This window comes from Uloborus diversus, chromosome 2, assembly GCF_026930045.1.
Source record: "Uloborus diversus isolate 005 chromosome 2, Udiv.v.3.1, whole genome shotgun sequence".
In the NCBI taxonomy this organism is placed as follows: Eukaryota; Metazoa; Arthropoda; class Arachnida; order Araneae; family Uloboridae; genus Uloborus; species Uloborus diversus.
Window position 1 is genome coordinate 91,145,875 of NC_072732.1, and position 27,628 is coordinate 91,173,502.

At 31.7% G+C, this 27,628-nt stretch overlaps 1 protein-coding gene across 2 annotated transcripts in view; it reads right to left on the reverse strand.

The window, feature by feature from the left end:
- Nucleotides 1-21,345, reverse strand: part of LOC129217167 (uncharacterized) — a 269,302-nt gene extending 247,957 nt beyond the window's left edge. For both annotated transcript variants that reach the window (XM_054851430.1, XM_054851429.1), the window contains exon 1: nt 20,540-21,345. In XM_054851430.1, the coding sequence (XP_054707405.1) occupies nt 20,540-20,648 (109 nt within the window). In that variant the 5' untranslated portion in view covers nt 20,649-21,345. The remainder of the gene's footprint in view (nt 1-20,539) is intronic.
- Nucleotides 21,346-27,628: the final 6,283 nt, after the last annotated feature.

Sequence of the window (27,628 nt, forward strand, 5' to 3'; positions counted from 1 at the left end):
GTGTTAAAAAAACGTGTTTTTTTTTCCTTCCAGCTTTATACGGTATTTTTTTTCTGGCAAGTTTAAGGTCATGAATTTAAACAACAGTCACGTGTTGCTTTTTTTTTCTCTGTTACGTACTTTTCTTTGCGAGATAAATCTCTACAGAATGTAAAATACTTAAATACAGCATCAAATGCATAAGTTATGTGCATTCTAATGTGCTCTAAAGCATGTAAAATAATGTAGAAAATTTTTGTACCGTTGTCAACAATTATTCCCATTTAAACATCTCACGTCATTTTAACAAAGGAACAAAATTTAAATTGCATGAATAAGATCTGTACATTATAGAAAATATATATAATATAAAGAATAAGATCTTTATATTATAATATATTATATTATATGTGTCGTAAATTATGAGTATAGCAACAAAATTAGATTTAGTACCGTAAAATGGTCCAACTAGAGGCCACTTTAGAAATTTGAGGACTTTAGCAATGTTACCTGTACATCTCGTCTACCTCGAATGAAATGTTTTAAAAAAATCTAATTGAAAAGAAGAGGAAAGGGTCCCGTGGCTCATAATTGTACCCCTACGGGGTACACCTTATTTTAACTTAGAAAACACGTTTAAAATAAGATCTGGCCTATTGTTGTCTGAGACCACACGTTGTCCTCTGCTTGAAACTGTATAAAGAATTTTTTTAGTCTATCATTTACCTCTTTTTTTTCTTCAATTTTTTAAGACTTAATCATCATTTGTCGTCTCGAGTGATTAATTAAGTTCAACACGGTAAACGTGGGTAACGTTCTTTATTATTTGCCAAGGTTTTGACGTAGACGCATTCGAAAACTGGAAAAATATCCCCAACTAAAGGCTAGGTACTTATACTTAGGTTTCAGAAAATACATAGGTCTGACAAATTTTAAAAGAGATTTAAAAAAAAATGAAAACTGAACTGCGAAATCACATTTCTTATTCCAAATCTCATTAAAATAAGTAATTTTTAAAAATTGTCTCAATTTGTAGTTGGTTCGGATTTTAGTTAGCACCTTCTTCAAAAACTCCTAGAAGTACGAGCGACCCTTACGCTTTCTTCTGTCTTTTCTCGCCATTTTTTGCAATAAATAACACAAAATATGACTAAAGCATCCCCACAGAGAATAAAATGACGCTCCAAGCCACTGAAAACCATGAAAAATAGGTGACCCATTGTTTTACCCCCAACATTCCCATTTTCTATAAATATTGAGAGCTTGTGAAAACTATGAAACATCTTAAGTTAACAAGCAGCTTTTCATAAATGACAAATTAGTAAATCAAATGTGCACTTACGAGATCTTAGAAAACAGTATAAGTAGTTTTTCCAAAAGAGACTTTTGGCTCTTCCACGAGTGAGTCGAATCACGCAGTAAGAACGACTAAGATATCTAAGGTATATAGAAACAATGGCAATCTCTGATAAAGCGTCTTTAGCTACCTATAAATGGTAACACTACCTGGTGATTTTTTTTTTGGAGCACGAAAAAGAGGCCACTAGAGAGCAAAATCATCGCCATGGCAACAGTGGCTCATTGTTGCCCCCTTGGAACAAAGTTGTACCGTTTTACGGTATGCATTTAGAAATTTATGCAAGAAGAACATACCATATTTATTTATGTACTATGTGAATCTTAATTAAGTACGAATGAAATGAAGACGTACTGAAAACAGGGCTGTAGTTGGGGAAAAAAATGTTTGGAGGAACTCACTTTGCTGGTGGGATTTACTCACTAAAAGAGAAAGTGGTTTGAAACCAACTCTGCATTACTATCACAGTAAAAACCAAATATTTCGTTAGACAGAACCCCCTGAGTCCCTCCCCTCCCCAACTTCAGCATGGATTGTATGCAGAAAAGGGTCTTTATTTTATTTGTTAAAGGAATACAATATTCTGGAACGCTCTTAGTTTTCACTTTAATAATTTAAAGTATTACGGGGCCTTTGCTACAGGACAAGAGCAAACAAAATGTTTTTCATGAGAAGCAAAAACGTTAGTATTTAAAATTTCATCCGATATTTAAGATAAATGAGTTGACTTAATGCTTTTGTTACAGAACATATATATTATTTATTGTAATGTAAGCAACTACAAAAAGTAATTAAAAAGCAACAGATGTATTCCTCTCCGCTGTTCTGAGTAATAGAAGATAATAGATATTTTTTAACTTAAAATTTTCATGTAATACAATTTAAAACACACATTTTATTGTTATTTTTTATATGCTTGCGAATGTGTTTTAGGGTTTTAGGTCCATATACCATTGCGGGACAAAGAAAATTTAAAAACGTTAGTGAAATTGAACTTGACCCTCCAGAACTCGAGTCAATACTAGTGAGTTGAGAACTCGCGAATGAAAATTTTACTCATAAAATGGCCAAAATAATAATATCAAAACGTATGAAAAGTATGAAGAGAAGAGAAAGTTTGAAAGAAAAGGAAAATCTTACTTTTTATATGGTCCACAAGTCTCCTATATTGCATTTAGGGAAACCATTTCCATTAAAAAATAAAACCAACACAACTAATTTAAAACATTTGCAACCAAACTTCAAGGAGATATTCAGGCCCAAAATTGGTAGAGAGCATATCGCTCTTTCAGAAGAAAGGCAAGTTGTTGAAGTAGTAAAACAAAATATTTGTAATTGTTATTGCTATTGAAAAATAAATGTCAATTGTATGTTTTGGATCGTATAAAGGCACAGCTCGTGCAACTTGAAAAAAAAAAAAAAAAAGAAAGAAAAAAACAACTCTATGCACACGTATAATTTTAAACCCTTGTTGGTCATGTATCCCCCCCCCCCAAAAAAAAAAGGTGTAATTAACTACGAGTGTAAATCGGTTTAAGTCACAAAACGCTGTATTGTCGCGCTTGTCTCGCTGAATATTCGTCGTACTAATTTCAAACGTTTTTAAGCTGGAATTTATTATCCATGCTAGTGTTTTCCCTTAATGCGATAAAGTTGTCTTGGGACTATATAAAAAGTTTGAAATCGTAGGTTTTCCCTAGTTTTCTTTTTCACCTTTAAGTTTTAATATCTTAAATTTGCGTCTTATTTTGAATATTTTTGAAATTGGAAGTAAGCATCTAGGAGTAACGGTCTCTAAAAGAGAGGCGTTACAGGCTTACTCGGGACAATCTCTAAACCATAGCTAACACGTAATTCCATACATTCCTGTGATGTTAAGTTCGTAAATATTTCTGAGGAATATAGTAGACAAAGAAATATCTTTAGAACATTTTAATCTATGTTCTGTCGGAAATTTAAGAGGAACGAGGAATTTAAAAGATCAAAGATTTTGAAATCTTTTAAACAGTGATGTACTCTAATGTTTTGAAATTATTTTTTGACTCAAATCATTTCAATGATGTGGGCTTTAAAGGACACCTTCATGTCTTATTTTAACTTGGAAAACTCTGTTTCTTGCTTTTTTTTCTGCTTGTCATTTCTTTTATCTCCTTTACATTTATCAGATAAAACATTTATTTTTTTACTCTACAGCTTATAGAGCACTTTTAACTGAAAATACCGGAATTTATCTTTTACGTTTCTTTAAACTTAATATACTTATCAGATAAATCCTGTAGTTATTACTCTACAGCTTATAGAGCACTCTCAACTGAAAATACATTATAATTTCTCTTTTACTTTTTTTAAAAAACTTAATATACTTAACAGATAAATCATGTAGTTATTACTCCACAACTTATAGAGCACTCTCAACTGAAAATACAGAAACCTTTTATTTATTTATTTGAAAAAAAAATGCTATGTTTTATTTTTGACAACTCCTATACATAGAAGTAATAAACCAATTTGAGTTATAAGTAAGAAAGGCATAAACAGCTTGTTCATAAACTTTGTACTTTTTTTTTCTAATAAGATTAAAAATATTTATTTTAAAAAATAAAGATACAAACGAAGAGTTAACCCAGTTGGCGGTCTTGTCTATTGCTCAAAGAAGTCTGACTGCGATGGGGGGTCTCAGGTTCGAATCCCGACTCAGGCATGGATGTACTTTCTCTCTCCTGTCCTTGTCTTTTAATAGTGTGAATGTATTGTTATGCTGTGAATGGTTACCTACCCCACAAACACGTCCTTATGGTATGTGTGTATACTGTGGAAGTCGGACTTTATACCAAATTATGGTACTGTTGCAAAAGCGAAGCAGCGCCTCAAAATTGCCAGCCTAGCTGACACACGACAACAACTACTGTTAACCCTTTACTAGACAGAGGGAGACATTTTTCCATCAAGATCAATATTAGAGTAAATAATCACCGGATTTTTTTTATAATAAATTATATGGTTAGTTTAGACTGGTATCAATCATAACTGAGGGATGTGTAACGCAAAAAACTTAACCAAAGACAAAATATTCCTCTATCTCATTAAAGTTAAATGTTTTCATTAATCTATATTCATAATTTATTTCCTTCTTTAACTGATCTTAGTTCAAAAGATAGCTTCAAGGTAACACTAATAGATAAATAAAATTACCTAACAAAGGGTTTCAATCAAATCAACCATGAAAAACCTTTTATACGAAATTTTCTATGAAGATTTTTCTAATTTCAAGACTGAGTGTGATATTCAATTTGATTAAGGCACATGTGCCATCAACTTCAATGAAATTTTCTTTCTATTCAAGCCAATAGAGTAAACATTTTTGAGACGTTATTTATAAAAAGTAATAACTACTGCTTTATTCCCAGAAAGAATCTTAAATGTATCTCTGGTCAAATGATCAGAGAAAACTTATTGATTGCTGATAAAACTCATTTTTTTGCACGAAATGTAAACATATTTTTATCATCTGCGAATACCTCAATTTATATTCTCAATTCGCAGAAATTCAAATTATTATTTGAAGCTTTTTATCATGCAATTATAACATTCCCTAAGGCTACGGAATTCTCCTGCATACCAAAGGAGAAAAATCAAAGAAAAATAGAATTTGGGCAACAGCTCTTCATATAATCCCACTTTGATTGCTTGAACTGGGTAACTTGTGAGGAATAAAAGGGATGAAAAAAAAAAAACTTTCTTTTGATAGCTTTTCCTTTATTTTCCCTTCTTAAGGTTGTCAGCTTTGATTACCCAAGAGTTGAAATCTGGTATTCTTGTCACGTACCCTCATTTCTTCCTTTCTGCTTTTAACCCACGGATAAAAGGGAAGTGGAACGAAAAGGGTAAAGAATTTTAGGTGTGAAGAAAGTCCACAACAAGAAAAAGTCGTTTTGTTTACTTTGACATCTGCTTTGGCTTCAGCTATTTCCATTGGGTCTGCAAAAGTTGGAAGTGAGCTTTCGTATTAAAACGTGACTGATCATCAAAATGAGATTTTAATCTCAAATTAGAGGTAACCTGAGACGATAGAAGAATTTGTTTGTTACTTACCTCTTATAACTCAACATAACACTGCCTAATGGGGTTTTCTATTTTATAACCGTTTACAGGGCCAGTTCATGGAAAAGCAAATTTTCATTCTGCGCGTGACGGCTTTCTTGTCAATTAAAAAACGTGTAATAAACAAAATTGTTTAGTCCAAGTAATTAAATATGTGTAGTTCCCGGGGCAAAAATGTGTTTGTTACCTTTCAAAACTATTTCGTTAAATGTAAAGCCGTCGAGTTCTTGGCAAGCCAATGATTTTCTCTGGAATGACAACTATTTACTTTTTTCAATTACTAACACTAAAAACAATTTGTATGGAAGCTGGATTCATATTTTTAAAAATTGCAATAATAGACTCCTAGGATATTGTGTTTAAACTGAAAAGTCTAAAACCGTTTTCCTAAAGTAAAACCTGCACGTAACAGGTCAAATCCAATAAAAAAATTAAAAAAATATGTTAAAAAAAAACAATTTAAAAAGATTTATTCTTCTCTTTTTTCTTTTTGCGTTATAAAATACACAAGTCTTATCACTAGATCAGCAAATTTTAAACACTTTTTAAAAAACACAACGGGTAAAAAAAAAGATAGGACTCCACGGCGTAAAAAAGGTACATAAGTAAATTAAAACGAATATAAGTTGGAGGATGTAACAACTTGTCACGAGAAAAAAAACTATCCAAAGACACAGAAACACCTATTTACAAAAACCTATATACTTAGTTTTTGAATGTTTGCGAGGAGTTGACTCTTAAATTTTTGCTAAACGAAAATAATAAAAGCGTGCATAAATCATCCTTGAAACAAATTTTACGAATAATTACTGAATATCCTATCGGATTCTAAACATCACCATTTACGGTACATTTTAACCACTCGACTTGTTTAAAAATAAAGTTGAAAACCGCATTACCATATTTAGAATTGAACTACTGTTGAAAGCCATTGTTTGTTTGCAATCGGTGAGTCACAAACATGGTCCCGTTCGGAGCTCATGTTGTCAGTCATTTCTATTACTTAATTTGCTATCAACATTGGATAAAAAGAGTTCGGAAAACGTTGCAGCATTCGGCATTGTTTCCGAGTTAGATCGAAGCAAGTAGTGTATTAACTTTTAGTATTTGGAGGGTGAAGCGAATACAATCAATATTGTAAATAGAAGAAAAAATGAGGAATTTTATCTTAACAACTTGGATCAGTTAATCAGGACGGTGAAGTGTTCTTGCCTGCTGGTGCATATCAGCATCTTGACTTGAAAGTTTGGAATTTTTTGATGAAATAATGAATTATGCTGTTTGTTTAAAATTTTTAAAAAACAATTTTAAACTATTAGCCCAAAATTTGGTGATCAGAATTTAATCGGAAACAATTTAATTTTTTTTATAAAGGTAACGATAAGAAGCACACGTTTGCGTTTGGTGCCTCAAAAATTGTTCTGTAGTTTGGAATTATCTCGTCAATCACCCAGATTTAAACTTAATGTAACACATTTGGAGATATCTGGTGGCTAGATTACGAAAATACACCATAGTAATGAAAAGCGAACTCGAACCAGTAAGATTTGAAGTGCGGTTGAACACTTACTTAGAAATTGCCCCAAAAAAAAGAAAGAAAAAACAATGAAATCAATTCCTAGACGTTTAAAAGCTGTTGTTGATACTACATGATATTCTACTAAATAATAATTTTTATAAAAAGTTAGATTTTTTACTATTATATAGATATTTTTTCAAAGTGTGCGAAGACTTTTGTGAGATAAAGTTTCTGGCACTTTTTGATTATTGATTTCTTAAAAATCAAGTTTTTTATGCTATTAAAATTTGCATGTAGTTTTGTTGAAAATGGATCATGGATCTTATAATTAAATGCCCATTTCAAAATATTAATTTTAACCAATGTATAATGACGTATTTCATTAAAAACCATAAGTGTACGAACACTTTTGGGAGCCACTCTATATTTGTCAAGTACATTAAATACACGGAGATCCAAAAAATATTCCCTTAAGTGTGTGAAAAGTAGGGGAGCCGTATTTCCAAGGACCAACAAATGTATTAATGTGCTACAAATTTTCATTATAAGTTTGTGCCTGACAAAGTTTTTAGTAAAACTAATTTTCCGGGTTAACGTACATTAATGTATCCCTTTTTATACATTAAAAATGGAGCAATAATTATTTAAAATATATAACAAAAAGCTGCCCCCAAAATTACTTTTCTCGTCATGTAAGATTCAAGTAACGGAATCTCTCAGAAGAAAAAAAATGAAGGCTTTATTTATTTTATTAATGTTTAAAGAACATACGTGACACACACAAAAAAAAAAGGCTGACGGTTCAAAATGAAAAATGCAGTTATTTTCTTAAAATACCGGCGAGGAAAAGTTTTTAATTTATTTCCTATTTGCTGTCATTTTGAGAGATAAAGGTACAATAAAGGTAAATTTTTGATGGGGTCAAATCGATTTTCGCTCTTTTTTACGAGTACGGAGCTGTAAAATTGATATGGCAAATGGCCAAAAAATGAATACAGGAATTATAAATTTTTGTTTAGCTTCTGCACGTCCCGAAAAGAAACAATATCTGACAGAATGGCTTCTTTTCATACATAAAATGTATGTTTATGGAAATTTCTAAGAACATCATTTCAGAAAAAGGACGTGTAAATGTTGTAAGGAATTAAAGCAATGTTTGTTTAAGCTTAGAAAAGTCTGAAATGAAAAAATGGTTCTTCAAATTAAACAGACTGTTCTAAATTAATCTAAGTTTTGAGCAAGTTTTAGAGCTTTAAGGTAGTTTAAGGGAAGTCACTTAAAATTAACAATAATTATTCTTAAACACGTAATACACTATTTTTCGTAAAAAAGGATTTTTTTTTTTTGGTTGGCAGGAGGTGATATAACGTTAAAAAACATGCAAATCAATGAATAAATGAATACATGAAACAGGAAAATTGTTATTCATGTAAGGCCGGAGAAAATTTTAATGGTAATCATAACGGACCTTAACCATTTGTTTTCATTAGTAAAGCAAGAGTAAATGTTCCAAAATGCAGCTTAAAACTAACAATTAAAAAGAGTTAAGGTATTACTGAAACAGCACTTAATTTCGCAAGCCCAAATTTTCCAAAAATGACGATGTCAGCGATTTCACGAGCTGAAACTTTCGCGAATTTTCTATGAACATATCCGAAATTTGAAAAATCCGTGACCAAAAAATAATTAACGAGAATAAAATTTTCACAATTCGCGAAAATTAACGCCTTGCGGAAAAAAAGTGATTTTATAAGTGCTTAAGTCGGGGTTTCTCGAACTAAGTGCCGTAGGAAGAGGCGAGGGGTGCCGCGAAGTGTCCATGGCACCAATATTTATATTTAAGTTGGATGTGCCAAATAAGGCCATCCGCTCCTTTTTTGATGCAGCATAACAAAAGTTCACTTGATCTTAGAGCAACGGCTGATAAAGTGTTATCAAATAGCAGTTTTTAATTACCTGCAACAAACTATAAAAAGTTACCTGACCTTATTTCATGACAAGTTTCGTTTTTACATAGTTCACTGTAGTTTACTAAAAAAAAAAAAAAAGTGGTTTATTGTTCTTGAAGACCGAGTTATGTTTTAGACGAATTCAAAAAGAAAAATATCGTTTGGCACCGTTAATTTTTCCTGTAATTTTATAACCTGAGTAAAGTAGATTATAGCCCAATAAGACCATGATTTGCCTTGGTAGCACTCCATTGTCCTTATAATATGATACCGGAGTATCGGGTAGAGAATATGATACGTTGCTGCATATGCTGCTCAAATGTGCACAAACTGTGTGCAGGGAGTTGAAAATATAACTTAAAAAATAATTCGAGGCAGAAATGTGTTCATCGCGGGGTTTGTCAAAATAAAGTAGTGATACTTCGATGATAAGTGGAAATTGAAGGAGGAAAAATCGAGTTATCGAAAATTCGGCTTACTGAATACGAAAAAAAAACCATAGATTAAAATTAAATTCTACTACCTAAACTCATCAAATTTAAACTATAAGCAAAACAGGGTTAGAATAATGTATCAAAGATAATATATACTTGACATAATTAATGTATAAAAAAATTAAATGAATTCAAGAGTTTCAGAGGTTAGAAAAACATATTGTTTTTACGCAGAACATAGCTTTCGCTTTTCCAATATACAAAGTAGATATGCACTAAATCTGTTATCAAATATTGCTTCTGAGTGTAAATTTGTTCTTCCATTTAATATTCCTAGGATAATTTTAAGGCAGCAAAGACTTTCGAACGGGATTCTATGAAAACGTGCAATACATTCTCTTCTTGCGCAGCCATTTTTCACACTGTCAATTGAAACGTTTCATTTTTTTTTCTTCTTTCTTTTTTGTGTTGTTTTTTTTTCTTTTTTAAACTGTTGAAAGTGTATTTAAAGGCACACCAAAATTCCATACAATTTCTAGCTATGTCATGCCAGAATAGAATAGAAATTTTTCTTATAACCTCCAATTTTAAGCTTCATTTTAGCCATGTTTAAAACATGGCTATTAAAATGGATAATCCTAAACGTTTAAAATAAAAGAAGCTACACCACAAACACTAACAGTGAAAGAAAAAAAAGGGCAGTTTCAAAAGGTCCGGCAACTTTGTAGAATCTTACACAATCCAGAAAACAATTCTTCCCTCCAGCTCCTCCCCCTTTCCTTCCCCCAACTTTTCCACCAAAAGTTGCCAATCTCTATTCTTTTAACATCTAATTTTTGAGCTGCACTAAATCAGAGCTTTGTTTTCCCTTGCTGGTGTGTTTTTAATTCTACGAAGAGAAATAAAGCAAACAATAATTTAATATAAAAAAGGAAACATAATTAAATTAAACTTAAATTATCGGTTTTTAAAAAGATTTATTAGTAAGGAAAATTAGATCTGCCGACAGTAAATAAAATTCGATTTATCGAATACTTCGACTGAACGAAATTCGGCTTATCTGACGTAAAGAACCTTAGTTTTCCATTCAGACAGGCTTGTCGAATTTTCGGCTCATCGTAGTTCGTCTTACTGAAGTTTCACTATATTTCCTTTTAACGAGTGAGTGTTAACAAAAATATGCTAAATATTTTACAAATCGTTTCCTTATTACCTGAACTAAAGATCTTGCTCATTACTTTTCAAAACTGCATTTCTAACCCACTTTCCTGTAAAAGTAAAAAAAAAGCACAAAAGAAAGCATATTGCGATATTTTTAATGTATCTAAAAAATATCGCTAAAAACGAAAAAAAAAAGTAACTAAGAAATATCGAAAAATTAAAAATTGAAAGTAGAGGACAGTGTGTGTCTGTCCGTTTGTTGATCTGTCTGTCTGTTTGTCCAATTTTCGATTTCTGTTTGCCAGTCTGTCTAACGCCCAATAATAAAGTTTGCTGGATAGTCCAATTCGAAAAAACTTTTTTTTTGTTCGAAAGATCTCGGTGAAGACAAATCATTCCTATAATTCTTTAGTGGAATCTAGGATTTTTTCCCCAGTAAATTTAATTTAACTGCAATTCATGCAATTTTATATTAATCTTTAATTAACTTTTGAAGTTCAAAGTTATACTTAAAGTTAAAGAATACAATTCACCCCAATACTAGTTCAAGACCACTAGACAGCTGTCACAAACTCTCAAAAATATGACAAAATCTAAAAATAAGATTCTATTCTGATGGCACAGAAACGATTCATTGCGCTATGGCCTACCAAATATGTGTGACCACAACTAGACAATCATGAAAGTTTATTACATGAACCCAGGAGCAATTGCAAGAAATTTCTCTGCTTGAAAACAATAGTTTTCGCATCAATGCGTAACATACAGTTCTGCTGCATAAGCCAAGAGTGGAGTAACACTGAAAATGACGTTCCAGGCTTCCGAAACACCAAACAGAGTTGGCATTTCCGTAAATAGATTTATTTGTGGATATTATCGGTCGAGAAGATTACCAAAGATCCCTCCTTAACTAAATCAACCGTGCGATGGTATTGTTCGATTTCATTGTTTTGACATTTTCGAAAGTTGGGCCGGTTGCTAGGAAGCAATAGTTTGGGACAAAAGGGGCATGGCAATTACTCTGACATAAAAGAGACATTATTCAACTGTTTTTAGATCAATCGCACTTGTCTACTTCATTATTGTATTCCTTTCCTTTTTTTGTCAAATAAAAAGAATAAAAAGGAATTGAGTCTGTACATAAATGTTAAAAAATGTTAAGTGACATTCAAAATATATATATTTTTTTTACTCCGAAACATTGAAAGAGTGTAGTACAACTTGAATAAAAGGTTTTTATTCTTGCACTGTATTTTATAAGCAAATTCTAAAAAACGAAAAAAAAATTCTTCCATAATTTTCAATTGTGCAGTAGATATTGAGAAAATTTCTACTTTGTAATCCAATCATTAATGTAGTTTATAACGACAATTTTTTAAGTAAGGTGATTAGTTCTCAATAGTTAATCAGGCAATTACGGGCTTCATTTCGAAGTTTAAAGTATCAAGTTAAAAACCTCAATGTTAGTTTTATATTAGAAAGTAATAAAGGCTTAAAAGTTGAAAAAAAAGTATAAATTATGGATGTTTCTAAAAGTAGTTCATATTTACGTTGAATGAAACAGAGCACATTACTTCTAAGAATTCACAGAACTTATGCCCTAAATTTCTTAATTGCGGTAATTTTTTATACGAAAAAAACTCATAAATAGACAAGAACTCATTAGTAGAAAAAAAAGTTTCGCTTACCAGAGGAAGTTTTAATATGGATGAGTTTGAAGGTTTACCTGCAGTTGATTTAGTGAAAAAGAAAAATAAGGGATATTTTGAGCAGAATGATTTTTGAGTTTTATTGTAAAAGTTTCTTTTAAAGATCTCCTTGAAGACCTTTTATTCTTAAAAGATTTTTATGCATCCTATTCCTAATAATCATTTTTTTTTCATTTTAAAACCATTTTGTAAGTGCTTTAACTGTATGTGACTGGGTGGCAAGTGAACAGTATAAAGACAAATAAGAATTTGCTTTTCAAACTAATATAACCAACAATTTTTCTACATTTAGTCGTTAAAACATAACAAAAATAAAGAAGACAAGTTTTTTGTGAAAAACAGTAGCGTTTTAATCGAATTCAAACAAATGATAATCTAATTAAATTAGGGAGAAGTGTTATTGAAATCGATAAATTCTAATTAGTAAAATAACTTCATTTATTCGATCCCATTAAAAAAAGGTGCAGGAACAATGTGCGTGCAGCAATTCTTTTGAATAAATATGAGGTCTTGCGTAAGCTTTATCGTTATTGAATCAAGAGAATTATATTGATAAATAATGTCTTGGCACGAAATAACAAAAATTATACCAGTTTTACTGGAATACCGATACTTGTACAAACTTAGCAAACCAGTTGTTGATAGGAGTTAATACCAAATAATAATAAAAAGTAATGAATCTGAATTTTTAATTGTTTTATGATTTATGCTAATGTATTGGTTTCGTGAGAAAGTTTTTGAACACAATTTATCTGTCAGGAAAATCCTTTTGACACTAGATAAAGTGATTTTTTTTTCCTCACCAATGCAGCGGGTTCATCTTTCTGACTATTATATTAGGCCATTGCATGAACAACGGTAATTTTGTCGCGCACGTGAAGCTTCATAAATGTCATTAAAAATATTTTTTTAAAATGGAAGGAAAAAAAATGCTGTTCAAAAAATCACAAACGTACGTGTGATTTCTTAAGAAAAAAGTTGCGACATTATTTCTTAAAATTATTTCTTTTTTTTTTAAATTAAATATAGGAAACGTCACGTGCGGGACAAAACGGCCGTTTTCCGTGGAATGACCACGACATTTTTTTTCCAACGATTAATTATATTATAATTTCTAATGTTTAATAATTTCAATGTATAAATTATTATTTCTCAACAAATGAGCTATGTTTCCTTCACGTTGAAATCTTAGTTTTTAAAACCTACAACTTCTTTCGTCATTGCTATATATATAAAACAAAAATATTAAGTAATGCATACAGGAAACTACAATAGGTTGATTTTGAATGTCCCGCTCGTGACGAATGCAAATAAATTAAATTTGAAGTACTAAAGTTATTTAATAAAAATAATACTGTGTCAGAAGTATCCTTGTACCAAATGCAGAGATTAAAAAATATGCTTACTCCTGTTCAATTAAAATATTTAGATATATATCAAAATGTTGGTGAAATTATCGAGGCGGATTGTCCTGCACGTGACAGTGGAATGGCACTATTGATAGTAAAATAAAAAAAATGTTCAAGTTAAGATATTTATCGCGGTTAATTTCACAAAATGTTTAAGGCCTATAATTATAATGTACTGCCGTGCAAAATAAAGTAACTCTGAGCCTCATTATTCATGTTTTTTAACTTTTTAAAAACAAATTTTAGTGCAAAATTTGCCAAACGCCCCTTTTCCCCTCCTTCCTGGTCTGTCGTTTTCCAGTAAAAAAAAGTTTCTGAAAAAAATAAAAGAAAAGCAAGGTCGATAGACTTAGTTCTTCATAAAAATTGCAACTTAGAGTGCTTGAAATAATGATTTGACATATCTAACGAAGACTTTTACGATCCATCGTAACGAAGAATCTTTAATTAGTTACATTTTTAAAAATGTATTCATAGAGTAGTCACGGTTGCTCATTTACAGCAAAAGTGTTCTCAAAATGCAAATGTCTCAGGTAAACCAAAACAATAATAACGAAAAGCTTTGTAAAAAAGGGCTAGAAAAAATATATACAGCTCCAAAAATACAATTCAGAGTTTCGAATAGTTCAATGCAAACATTCAGCTTTTTTTTTGAATTTAAAGTCTTTTGAGAGAAAAGAAATATCACTGAATTCAGAAAGAAAAAACTCAAAAAATGTTTTGCTTCTTCTTATTTTTTTTTTTACTTCATTGATCAGTTTATATAATATTTTATTCCCATAGTGCTTTGAAAATGTAGACAGAAAACAAAAACTTCATTGAAACAGTCTCCGAAATTCGTTCATTCATTGCAGACTATTTTACTTAATCCTAACTCACTTTCAGTCCTCCTCAATTAGATCATTTAGCAAAGAGCCATTTGGAAAGCAACTGAATAACCGATGATGAAGTTCAAGGCCGGTGCGAGAGATAACAAAAGGATTCCTTCAATAGGTTAGTAAAAGAGGTTTTTGCAAATGCAAATATATTTCTCTCACTCTTTGTCTACATAAGAAAGAAGATTCCAATGTTGAGTCATCAGCTATAGACAGGGCAAGATGTGGTCGATCGTTCTTAGTAACGTTACCTTAAAAAATAGGCGAATAACCAAGTAACAGTCTTTGCATATGGATGAAGGGCGGGATAGAAAAGAAAACCGTAGAAAAACGTTTATCTAGTTTTTTTTTTTTTTTTTTGCAAATGTACAAAACGTGTTATCTGTCTACTAAGAAGTTTTTGACGGCATTTGTGTGGTTTGCTTTCAAAAAAAATATTTGTCTTGTGTCACAGTACGACTGCTATGTACAAAAGAAAACAAAAAAGAAAATATCAAAAACTAGAAGGTAAGTTTTGTAGCTGTAAAATATTAATGTTCTGCACAAAGAAATTTTTTTCTAATTTTTTGACTAATTATTAATAATTTAAATGCAACGACATGAAAGGTACACTTCCATTACATTTTGTATTATGCTGTTTACAAAAGCTGGATCCAAAAAACGAAAAAAAAAAAATAAATTAAAAAAAAAATTAGAAAAAGTGAAAGCAGAAATTTCAAAACAAACACGTAAAAAAAAAACTTTAGGTCGAGAAAGGTGTTTAATTTTTTTTTACACAGACTATCTCGTACTTACTTTTGTAAGTCATTATACTAGTTATAAAAACATTTACAAGACAATAGTGAAAATGCATATTTTGATCGCAGGAATTTCAAACAGAATTTCATTTAAAAATGAATTGGTTCTTATTTTTAGAAAAATTTGAATACAATCAAACTTTGTGCCGAAAGTCAAAACAAATATCTAAAAAATCGGTAATGTGTTTGCAGTTTAAAATCCTCCGTCTTATATATATATATATATATATATATATATATATATATACACACACAGTGGCGTTGCAACGGAGGGATAAATAGTTTCACGCTTTTGTTCATCATGTTTGACCCCCTCCCTAATCATTATTAGAAATTGTCGCAATTTTTTGAACCTCCTCCCCCTCAAAGTGTGACATCATTTGTGGGCGACCCTTAAGGACTTATTTTTTTTCTTATCTAGTCTTTAATTTGGCCAATTCCAAAATTTTAATTCTTGAAAGAGTCTACAGTTTTTTCTATCCATATTTTTCAGGCTTAAATGAAAATGGTAAATGAGGAAACGATACAAATAAAAGCTTTACGTTTTCAAAATTTTCACTTCACGAGTTTTAACTTAGCCATTTATTACACGCAAAAATGTTATTCGCAAGACATGCAACAATTTGTATAACTCCTGATTTTATTCAATTCTTGGTTGAAACACACAATAAAAAAAAACACGCCTTCATAATACAAACCAAAAGAGTAAAAGAAACGGTGCGTGATTTTCTCATTTATACATGACCGGATCGAGTTTTCTTCCTTAACGAAAGCTTTAAAGCGTTTGAAACAATTGTATCTGTTTTGAGTTGTTTCATTAAATTTTATGTGGCATTGAACCTGTGCCTCAGCCCACTAGTGCGGTTCTAGTTTCGAAGGGAAAAAAATTCTGTCACATAAAATTTGTTTTTATTTAATTAGTCCCTTAGCTTTAGGGTTAACATGAAACCTTAACTGGTGACTTTGAGAGTCTTATACGCAAAAAGAACTGGACTTTTGCATTCTATGTGTTTGCAATTACGATTTTTCTTCGTGCCGTTCAATTATTTTTATGTAAATAAATAATACAATATGTTATTCAAAACCCTTGTTTTAAAACCCAAATTTTCAATGCATTTCATCAAATAAATATTTTTGAATTTATAACTTTGCAAATATTATTGATTCTTAGTGAAAGGATAAATTTTAGTAAAAAATAATTTGCACTCATAAACCACGAAAGCTTGGAAAAGCTCGGATAAAAAGCTGCTCACTAGTTCTTTCTACGTTATAGGTACAGCACAGGTCATTTTTGAAATTCTTCGCCAAACCGGTCAAAACAAAGCTCTAACCTGCTCCTCAAACGTTGCTAATGTCAATAATGTTGAAATTTAAAAGTTTAGTTTCGAATAAAGCTAGTTAATAAGAATAATAGAATTTTTTTTTTAATGTGTCAAAAACTGAACTAAGTCATTAAATACATGAAATTTTGTTGCGTGATAATGTCTATGTAATTGTTTGATCGATTTTCTTCTTGATGTATGTTTGATTCTTTCTCCGTGTTGTACTATCTTCCCGCAAGCTGTTAGATCTGTTTTAGGCTTGCAGTTTCAGGGAGTCAATCAAAAGCCCCGTGAGCTGAGAATAACTACGCAAGAGTTAGGTGAAAATGATTGGAAATGCACTATGATGTTTGTAATACATACATACACATCACCTATTATGCAACAAAATAAAACTCATCTCACCAGTTAAGAGTGAGATTCTTTTTAATTACTTTATATGTCACTTGTTCGATAATTCAATTTTACTGGCGAAACTTTTCTAGTAACATGCATGATAAAAAAGGATATGGTATTGAAAAACGAATTTTACTAGAGTAAATTACATCCAATAAATTTAAAAAAAAAATAAAATTGCGCAAATAAATAGCCCTTAGCACCTGAGAAACATTTGGCATATTAGAGAGAAGAATTCAATCCTCCTCGCAGTGATTTATTACTATCTTTTGCTGTCCCTAATATTTGACCAGAAATTACAAGCAGTTACTTGTGATCAGGCACACAATTTGAAAAAACTATGCTTATCCAATATTCGAACAAAGAAGAATATTTAAAAAAGTGAGAGTTAAAAGAGAGTCGTAAGAATATGAAGAAACAAGCAGATTGGTGAAAGTTAGGTATCATTGATAACGACAATTTAAAGATTTGGATTTGAAAATAAAACAAGGGCACCTCCTCTTTAAGTTCTCTAAATAAGGTCAAGAATTAAAATCTACTCTAAATCAAGTACGTTCTTAAATAAACGGATGTATGTGCACATGAAAAAGCTCTTTCATCAATAAAAGTTATAAACACGAGTTTAATACAGACTTTGTTTTAGTAAGTATTAAAGATATTTTGATGAAAAGAGAATTTACGCAAACAATAAAAACTAAGCATTTGAGTGCTATTTAATCTTAAATTAATAGCAAGATTTAAAATTCAAAAGACAAATGCCAAGTGAACAAATAAATCATGTTTACGGAGTGTATAATATATTGTTTTGTTCTGCATAACATACGTAGCAAAAATGATTTAATTAATATATTTTAATATGCTTCTTTTTTCAGCAACGTACAAATATTAAGTGAAAAAAATTTAACGGTAAAAACTAGGAATGGAATTTCCTACGTTTTAAGATAATAAATAATAAATAGCATCCAATTAACTTTTTGTTCTTAAACGGTTTAAAGCTAGAATTTAAATTTGAAAATTTAAATATGAATAAAAATGTTAATATATACATTATTAATATAAAATAAGTAAGATAAAAATTTCTATAAGTTACTTAGATAACTATAGTAATTAATTATAAGTTAAAAGGTATAGTAATATTTAAAGAAAAAAAGACCAAAAATACACATTAAAAAAAAAAACTCTTTATTTTTAAACGCAATTGAGAGCATAGTTTGAACAAGTCTCAAGGTTTTCGACCACACAAAAAAGAAAGAAAAATTAGCGATGGAATCGAAGTTACTATTTCCATTTTGCTTAGAAGCTAACGGGAGATCTGCGTTAACACTGCTTAAGTGAATGTTTTTCCAGATTAGAAGGAATTTCAGACCTCTTATGAATGAATATACGTTATGCAGAATATAGTAATCTGGCGTTCTTCTTTTTTTCTTTTGCTAGAAATTAAATCAAGCTGTAAAATATTTCAAAGATATTCGTAAAGCTAACTCTAAAATTTGATGATTGTGCATCATTTGGAATGCATTTAAGTTGCAACGATTTATATTTGAATAGCATAAACAAAAAAAAGTTTCTAATCCAACAGTAAAATGAAAGGTTTTTTTAACAAAATACAATGAAGAAAGGTTTAAATCAATAATTTTATCAGTAATATACGTAGGTATCGAATTAGGAAAAAAAAAATAAAGATACGATGAAGCAGCTTGAAATTACTTCTTCGCCAACAAAAGTGCTTTACATTCGATCCTTTTTCTTGAAAAAAATATAAACAGAATTGCAATCGCTGTGACGATGTTATCTTCTGTAAAATAAAAGAAACTAAGAAGGAGAAATTTTCATTTAAAATAGTTTATGCATCGACTCTGATAGCATAATACTTCATCATTCTGCCTTTTATTTACATTAAATTAACGACATATCAAATCAAGTAGGTAGGGCAGATTCCTCTGTCGCTCACACACGCACGACACAGGGGGAGTGCCAAATATACTGAAGGAAGAGTTATTGTATTTCTTATGTGGATGAATTACAATGAGTTGATGGTTAAAGATTTTTTAACGTAATGCTTGAAATTGGTACTTAATTTTTTTTAAAAACAGTATATGGGATATTAATTACACGAAGTTTTTTTTAAACAATAATTTATTGAGGATTTTTAATTTATAATTCTGCATTAATGATGCACTTACAATGTGGTTCAACAAATAAAAATTGAAAGAGTATTATAAAGTATAATTCAAGCAGCTTCATTTCTTTTCAAAGAAAGGAATTTTAAAAGATTACCTTTATCTCGAATTTAAAGCAAAAACAAATAAAACAACAATAATTTTCCGTTTATGACTTCGAAATTAATATAATTGAAACACAATAGTCTGCGTGTTGTCAATTTTCGTACAGTGTAATCAAGGAGAAAAAAAATGAAAATTGAGTAATTATATATATACACTATATGATTTGTAACTTATAGATGTTCAATTCAGAAAATATTTTTAATGAAACAGAATAATTTGGAAGGCATGACAACTAATAATTTAAATTTTCAGAACGAAAGTAAGATTAAATTCTTATTATCAGTAAGTCATTTGTGGGGTAAAACGCTCTGAATTTACGTTGTGTGAATTATTTACTAACTTCAATAACATATTCGATCAATAGAGTTTTCCATAGTCATAATTATCGCTGAGAGGAGACACCGTCAACAATGCTTCCTAAATGTATACTACTAATAGTGAAAATATGCTCAAAAACCGTGCTCAAAATACTAAGAATTACAAAAATTGTTTTGTCTTCTGCCGTGCATAAGGAATAACATGCGCTTTTTCAATATAACACTTGAATAAAAACCAAGACTTTTTCACAAGCTCAGTATGACTGGTGTAAAAGCTGTATTTTTAAGTACAAAAAATTATATTAAAAAAAGCATTCCCACTCCCCTTTCTATTTGAAGGTACAATGGAGCCAAATATTAAGATTCATAAAAAAACATTGCTTAAGTGTAATCAAATTAAATCAACTAACGAAAAAAAACCCCATTTTGTTCTAATACAATTGATTATATTCAGAATGAAATAGAAGATTTGTAACGACGTTGAGTTTTTTTATCTGAAAAATCATAATTGTATCAATCGTATGGTGAAGAATTTCATATGGTACCAGTTTCAGTGCGATACAACAAATACAAACAAATACTTTTCGACTTCTTATAATTAAATTTATCAGAAAAGTACAGAAATGTTCAATAAATAATATCAACTCTTTGTCGAAAATAAAATAAAGTAAATATGCATTGCTCAATTTAATTTGACACTGAAATCTTTGATCCATCATGCTTGATTTAACGATTATCAAACATTAGAATGTTTGAAGTTATCTTTAAGGTCCAGCACTGATTTAACTAAACAATGATCATAAACAGCAAAATTAATTTCGTTTCAAATCCAATATTATTTCAATTTGGTAAGAAACAGTCCAATTTTGTACAAGTTAAAACAAAAGAAAATCGAAATAACTTAAAGAACAATAAACATATTTACTTACTCAAAGGATCCACTGAAGTTACTGGCAGTGCGAGAAAAACGCTAAAACTTGCGAGAAGTACAACTATATTGCAGCTGATAGTTCTAACTAAAATATTTTTAATTTCCATTTTCTTTGATTCACTAAAGTAACTAAAAGTTCACTTTTATTTCTCTTCTCACTATTTTTGTGACACTTTTAAGGTTTGTTGACACAACAATCAGTCGAATATCCAAATTCCACTTTCATTTGTCACGATATTACGTTGAAAAGCATAATCTTCAGCTTTGCTTTGAAGACTTTGTAGACGAGTTTGATTAACAAGGGAGTTCAACAAATAAATATTAACCACTTGAGTGGCTGACAGTTAAAGAGCCGAGTCGATACCATCAGAACGAAATGATGATCATAAGTCCGGTCCTGAAATAGAACCACCGGTTCGGAAGACAACTTCACCGGCACGAGAACCGTAACACGTGAGGAGACTTTCGCCGGCGAAAGCTGTTACCGAACTTCCTTGCATGAAAGTGAAGTATCTTCTTCGGCAGAAAAAGCGGCGGATAACAACAACAGCAAACCCTGAACTTGAATCACGTGACTCAAGGTGCACTCTTGGTTTTATTTTTCGTTTCTCTTTTCTCTCTCCTGTTCTTTTTCGGATTGTTTGATTCTTTGCACTCTTTTTATTTTGAAGGTCAACAGCCGAGTGCAGAAAAGTGCTCGAGCTTCCTCATCTGATCACTTAGTTTTTTTTTTCACTTCGCTTTTCCTTAGGCCGTTGATTTCATTTGCGTCACATTCGACGCAAGGCTTGCGCGTGCGACGGTCGTTCCAATCGCGCTCTGACTTATCATCTGCCGGTCCGGTGCCGGCCGTTTCGAATCGCTCCCCTGCTTGCAACGCCCTCCTACGGTGCGCTTAATGAAATGATGGGCTTCGAACAAATATTTTTCATGTGTCGCTCGCAGATATATATTTATATATATATATATATATATATATTTATTTATTTATTTTTTGAGTTACGATTTGGGTTCAGGGACGCACGGACTATAATTTTTTGTCGGAGAAAAATTCTCAATTGACCGATACTCCGAATTTTCAGAGTACGAGCAGGCACACATACCTACATTCAGTCTGTAGTTGGGTCGTGGGGGGAGGGGACGAAAGGATGCCGTCCGCAAATTATTTATTATTTTACTGTAAAAATTATGCACATGATATCTAAATTTTTGGACCACTTTTTCAGACCACCTTTTGTTTTGGTGAGTCACCTTAAAGACCATAATAAATTCCCCCAATTATTTTCATTTCCCTGAAGCACTGCCAACATTTGAAGAAAAGAGATTTGAGGCATCATTTGAAAAAAAAAAAAGTGCATTGGTTCAATAACATCTCTAAATTTGCCGAATCGTCGTGCCGGAGGGGAAGCATTTTTGGGAAGTCACAGTGACCTTCCTTCCGGACACTCCTGTTCATGGCTATAGCAACAAGGTTAAAAATTCATACTATTAAGTCTAAATGATAAAAACCTATAAAAACTTTGAAGAAGAAACTTTGATTCTAACCGGTAGCCTTCGATTGAGTAGGGACTAAATCATTTTGATACGAATGTGGATTGATAATAATAAACGAATTGGATTGATAATAACAAAATTCCGACTATTAAGTGGAGAGGGTGCTCCCCGCACTAAAAACAGGCCCGGAACGAAAAAAAGTGATTATAAGTTTACTTGTGTGTACCTATTGACAAAAATGGAGGGGGCCCATGGCACAATTTGGCGGAAGGAGAAAGGAACTAGTGGAAGGGAGACTAATCTCCAATCAAATTTTGATCCAGGAGTGTGATCAGGGGTCATGACCCCTCTCCCTCCCATGCAACCGTTGATAGTCTAAATTGGGTTTTCGGCCTTCCTTTTCCAGAAAGTTCCCGTGGAGAACCTGAAAGGTCGTATTTGTGCACGATTATAAGTCATGGCTCCCTCTGCTTTTCGATAAAGATCTCTGCTAAAGCAGCATGCTGGATTCGTCCTTGCCTACAAACTTTATACTAGAGGGATGACGAGGGAGAGGGGGGGGGGGGGGAGAGAAATTTTCAGAATGAAAACAAGTCTGAAATACCGTAAGATTGTTTCATTCTTAAGGAAACCTGTTTTCTAAAAGTTTGCGTTCGAAGTCTTGTTCTGCACCAACAACTGCATCCTACTTCTTAACGTTTGATTAGTATAAATATTTCACCACTTTTTTGCTTGCTACAGGGTTATGAACCGTTGTGTTCCGTGCCTGATAAGAGATGCCATGTATGAATCATCACTTCGACATGAAAACTGTTGCAGCTGTAACGGTGCTTTTGTTAAGTATTGTGTTTTTTATCCGAAGTGAAAACTTGCCAACTTTGTATTGAACACCATTCAACTTGCTGTCGTAATTACTTGCAAGTATTCAACGTTTAAAGAACTTAAATATATTATTTTTTTATCCTTACACAGACGTAACCACATTTAAAAAAAGTGATTGGACGACTATGTAATGCATGCAAGTTGTCACAAAGTCAATGGTTTTGAATTCTCATGGTACCAGTTTTCCGATGCAAGGCATGATATAGTCGCACTACGTTTTACGGTTAAATGAAAGCTCTCAACAGCCCTTTACTGTGATTTGTGGCAACAAATCTAAAAGCAGTTTCAATATTGTATTGTTCCAATATAAATTTCCAGTTTCTTAAGCAAATTTTTCTGCTCTAATTGGCTTGTCATATCGCAAACATGTCGTACCAAAATGATTTTCACATGCTTAGGAGTTTTTAAGTGTTGTTTTCATGATTTTCATCACAGACAATAGAAGAAATAAAATTATGAAACAGTTTAAAAAAAAAATAAATTAAAAGGTTAATAATTACATAAAAGCACAAAACCTTTTTGTACAAATGTTACTTATATATGTTTTAAATGTGACTACTAACTGCAAATAATAGTTTGTTTTGCACTAGCATTCTGAAATTTTACCCTGTACCAGCTTATAGTTGAATGCCCTTCCGTTACCGTATTATTTTGTCCTTACCTTACCATTAAAACCATATAAATTAAATCTATATTAAAATTCTAACTATGCCTCCATGAAAAGGGACATAATTCTGCTTCGCATAAGAAAACATTAGTTTTTATACCCAATAAATTCTTGATGAACTAACTGAGATGTAGTATTTTGGTAATGGAAGGACATCAAATTGCCACCTTAGTAATGGACCTATTTCATGGTTGAAAAAAAAAAGAAATTTAAATTATTTACCAAAAAGTTTAACTAGACATTCAAAAGATAAAAATTAACCTAAATATTACATGCTGATAACAAGTTTATTGAAGTTACAGTATGTAACAAAAAAGAGATTTTTTGTTATGTAAAAACGCAAAGAGAAAACTTGATTTTGCACTTGATTTTCTAAAAGTCATCAAACTATTAGGGAGTAACAAGTTAAGATTCAAGAAAGTCATGTATTTCTGAAGAGAATGGTATGTATGGCAAGTGGCAGAATAATAATTTTTAAAATTCAACTGTCATGTCTCCTTTTTCCTGGAATTCACCATATTTTATTGAACACTGACATTCCCCCCCCCCTAGATTACACTGGATCACATTAAGTGTCGACTGTTGTCTTACTTGATTTGTAATTAACATATAAACTATTGTGAGAAGTGGGCCATTAGCTCCTCGAACAGCACATCCGTCCATTAGGTGGATACAGTTTAGGGATAATAGTTACAGGTAGGGCTGTAGTTTGACTTTAATTGGCGAAAACTCTTCAAGCGTAATTTCAAAACACTGAGAAAAAGGGCTTTTGCTACGGTATTTTATTTGTTTTGTCACCCTAAACATAACTGCCTAAAATCAGTCATCCAGTATGCAAAAAATAACAAAAAAAAAAAAGAAAAAAAGAGACGGACAAAAATATTCTTCTAAATAGACAAAAAGAAAAAAAAAACATATATACACATAGTATAATCATATATACAAAAAGACACAAATTAAGTACTAATAATCAAAAGGAAATAGTTCGGGCCTAAAAATTTAACTTTTTTGGAAGTAAGAAATAAATAAATACTCTTGTGTTTGCAGTGGTTTCTTTTCTTCGCTTAGGGGAGGTTGGCCCAAAGTGGGTAGGTTTTCAAAAAGCGCTTAAAATTGTACTTTTTGATTTTTACCGCAACAATTTCGGTTTTCGGTTTATTTCCAATAGGATTCTTGAACTTAAATATAAAAAGTGATTTTTGTATTATTTCAGACTCGATATTTATTTATTATCAAACTTTACAAACATTTGAAAAAACCCGCCTTTCCGTACCAGGGAGACCAGAGCGGGTAAGCTTAACTAATTGTGGTTTGGTACATTTGCCTATCAAATATGGAGTTATAAACGATTAAAATAGTTGACTAGCTACCTGCCATTGTACAAAATATATTAAACAGCTGTACTTATCCAATTTAAAGTCCACATTTGTTTATAAAACATAAAGAAATAACATATTATATTAATAGACTGATTAATTACCATCCTAAAAGATAACTTTTAAAAGTTAAACTTATCCTATTGAAATAGAAAATCTGAGTCAGCACACGAGTCAAGAAATTATAAATCAATATGTGATTAAATCCTACATCCGCTTTGACCAAAGGCACGTTTTTTATTTCAATAATTATAACCTTAAATATAAAAAAGAAACAAACGAAATGATTATCGTAGTTTGTAGGGGATGGTGTTAGGATAGCGTAATATTATTGACAATAAAAAAAAAATAATCTGCTCTTCGACTAATCACAAAATACAAAAATTCAACTTTTAAAAGAAATGTATCATTTTTTAAATTTTAAGCTTCATTGCGCTATGCCACTTCACTGCTGCTTCATTGGGACTGATTAAACTCGGGGGTGTTCATGTAAACACGACGTACGTATGCATAACCGCTTACATACAAAGACCTAGCCGCTTTGGGGCCCCCTCCCCTACTTGTAGCTCCAAAACACGTGTCTGTAATTTTTCTCAAATTTTTGCATTTTAACGTAGTTTTATTCTTTTTACCCGACTGCGCGTAAGCGACGCAAAGGAGGGTAATGTTGTTTATCAGTCTATGTATGTATGTATGTCCGTCCCTATGTGGCGTTCTACAGGCTAAACGCCTTGGCCAATTTCAGTAATTCTTACGTCAATCGATTTGTCTTAAACTTGTGAGTGTCACTAAACACATGACAGTAATCAAAAGTACCATTTCAAAAACCAGTTGCCATTTTGTCAGTTTGGGATCGGCGCACGCTGGGTGTCGCACACTGTGCCGCACGCTACCTGCGTGCGATAAATGCAGGTAGTTCCCACAGCCTGAATTTCTTGTTTACTAAGCCTACTAATTGGGGGCTCATTGGCCGAGTGGTCTAAGCGATTGCTTCTCCCACTTGAGGCGGTGGGTCAAGACACCCTCGCTTCGGATGTACTTCCCCTCTTTCTGATGTAAATTATTTCATGTGTTCTTTATATGTATGCTGTACTGTAATAAAAAATATATTATGCCTAACGAGGGCAAGGCACTCAGATTGTAGTCCTTATCAAAATAAACCCGTGCAATAAGCACCAAAAGAAAGGGAGTCTACTAATTCGATTTTAATCTCTAACATGTTGCATTTGTTTTTGCCTTGATTCAAGGGACTGAAGTTCGTGACGTGTACTTTCTTGAGAGACTTTTATAGTTTTGCGAGAAAGATTTGACTGTCGACGTTTCCGATTTCAAGTCATCATGAGTTATACAGGCTGTTTATATAGCTGTGCTGTGGTTGACTTAAGTTCGTGCATTTTTGCCGGAGGTCAAGCACATTTAGCAGAGTTAGGCCGAGTTTATTATTAGTTAAACCGATTTAGGTACCTAGAGGGACTTGGTCCATCGCAAGTTAATAAACCTAACGATACAAACAAACTCTCTCAACGAAATGACAAGGTTGCGAAATGTACCGTTTTATAATCATAAGAACTAAGTCAATGAAAATTAACTAAAAAGTGTAAAATAAGAAATTATTAAATAAAAACAAAAAACCCGACTGCTTAAAAACCGAAAAAACGAAAAAGAAAAATGTATAAGCTCAGTAGTTTAGAATGTTATTAAGTACTACTGAATAACTACACCGTTGAAATAGTTTTATAACCGTACACAGATAAGACAAATCATAAATTCAAAAGCAGAACAGAAGGATCAACAGTCGGCGCCCATTCAAATTTTACGGGGTTCTTTGAATCAGAAAGGAATGGGCCCCGACTGTTGATCCTTCTGTTCTGCTTTTGAATTTATGATGTGTTATCTGTGTACGGTTATAAAACTATTTCAACGGTGTAGTTATTCAGTAGTACTTAATAACATTCTAAACTACTGGGCTTATACATTTTTCTTTTTAGTTTTTTTGGTTTTTAAGCAATCGGGTTTTTTGTTTTTATTTAATAATTTTTTATTAACGTGGTCTTTTACAGTTTGGATAATTTTTATATGTACTCAAGGGCCCCCCGAACTTAATTTTTTGGGTGAGCGGAAATTCTGAACTTCTAGAATGAAACTCCAAATTATGCCAAATGATGATAATTTCCCCAAATAGAGCTCCAAATTTTGCCGAATGATGATAATTTTTCTGAATTAAACTCCAAATTTCCCCTATTGGTGATAATTTTGCCGAATCGCCAGACAGTGACCTCAGGTCAGGATGGGAGGTCACTGTGACCTCCCATCCTCATTGGTGTACTCCTCTGTTGTATTACTGCAAAGTTAAATTTAAATTGATTATGCATTTTTTCTTTTTATAAAGAATGACTAATTGCTGATTTAATTCATGTTAGTAAAGATTATGCTCTATTAAATTCATTCACATCGTTCGTCGTGTTTCAAAACTTTCAATTAGTAGATCCTGAAATTTTTAATATTCAGCGTTTAATAAATGTGATAAGCTTGCCTGCGTCTTATCAGACAAAACACAGACAAGGATTTGTGTAAAAGCAAAATCCAGTATTCTGAATATTTTATCAAAGCCTGCGAAAGTTTTCCCTGTCTCGCATTTGCTATTGACATTTGCATATGATAGCTTATT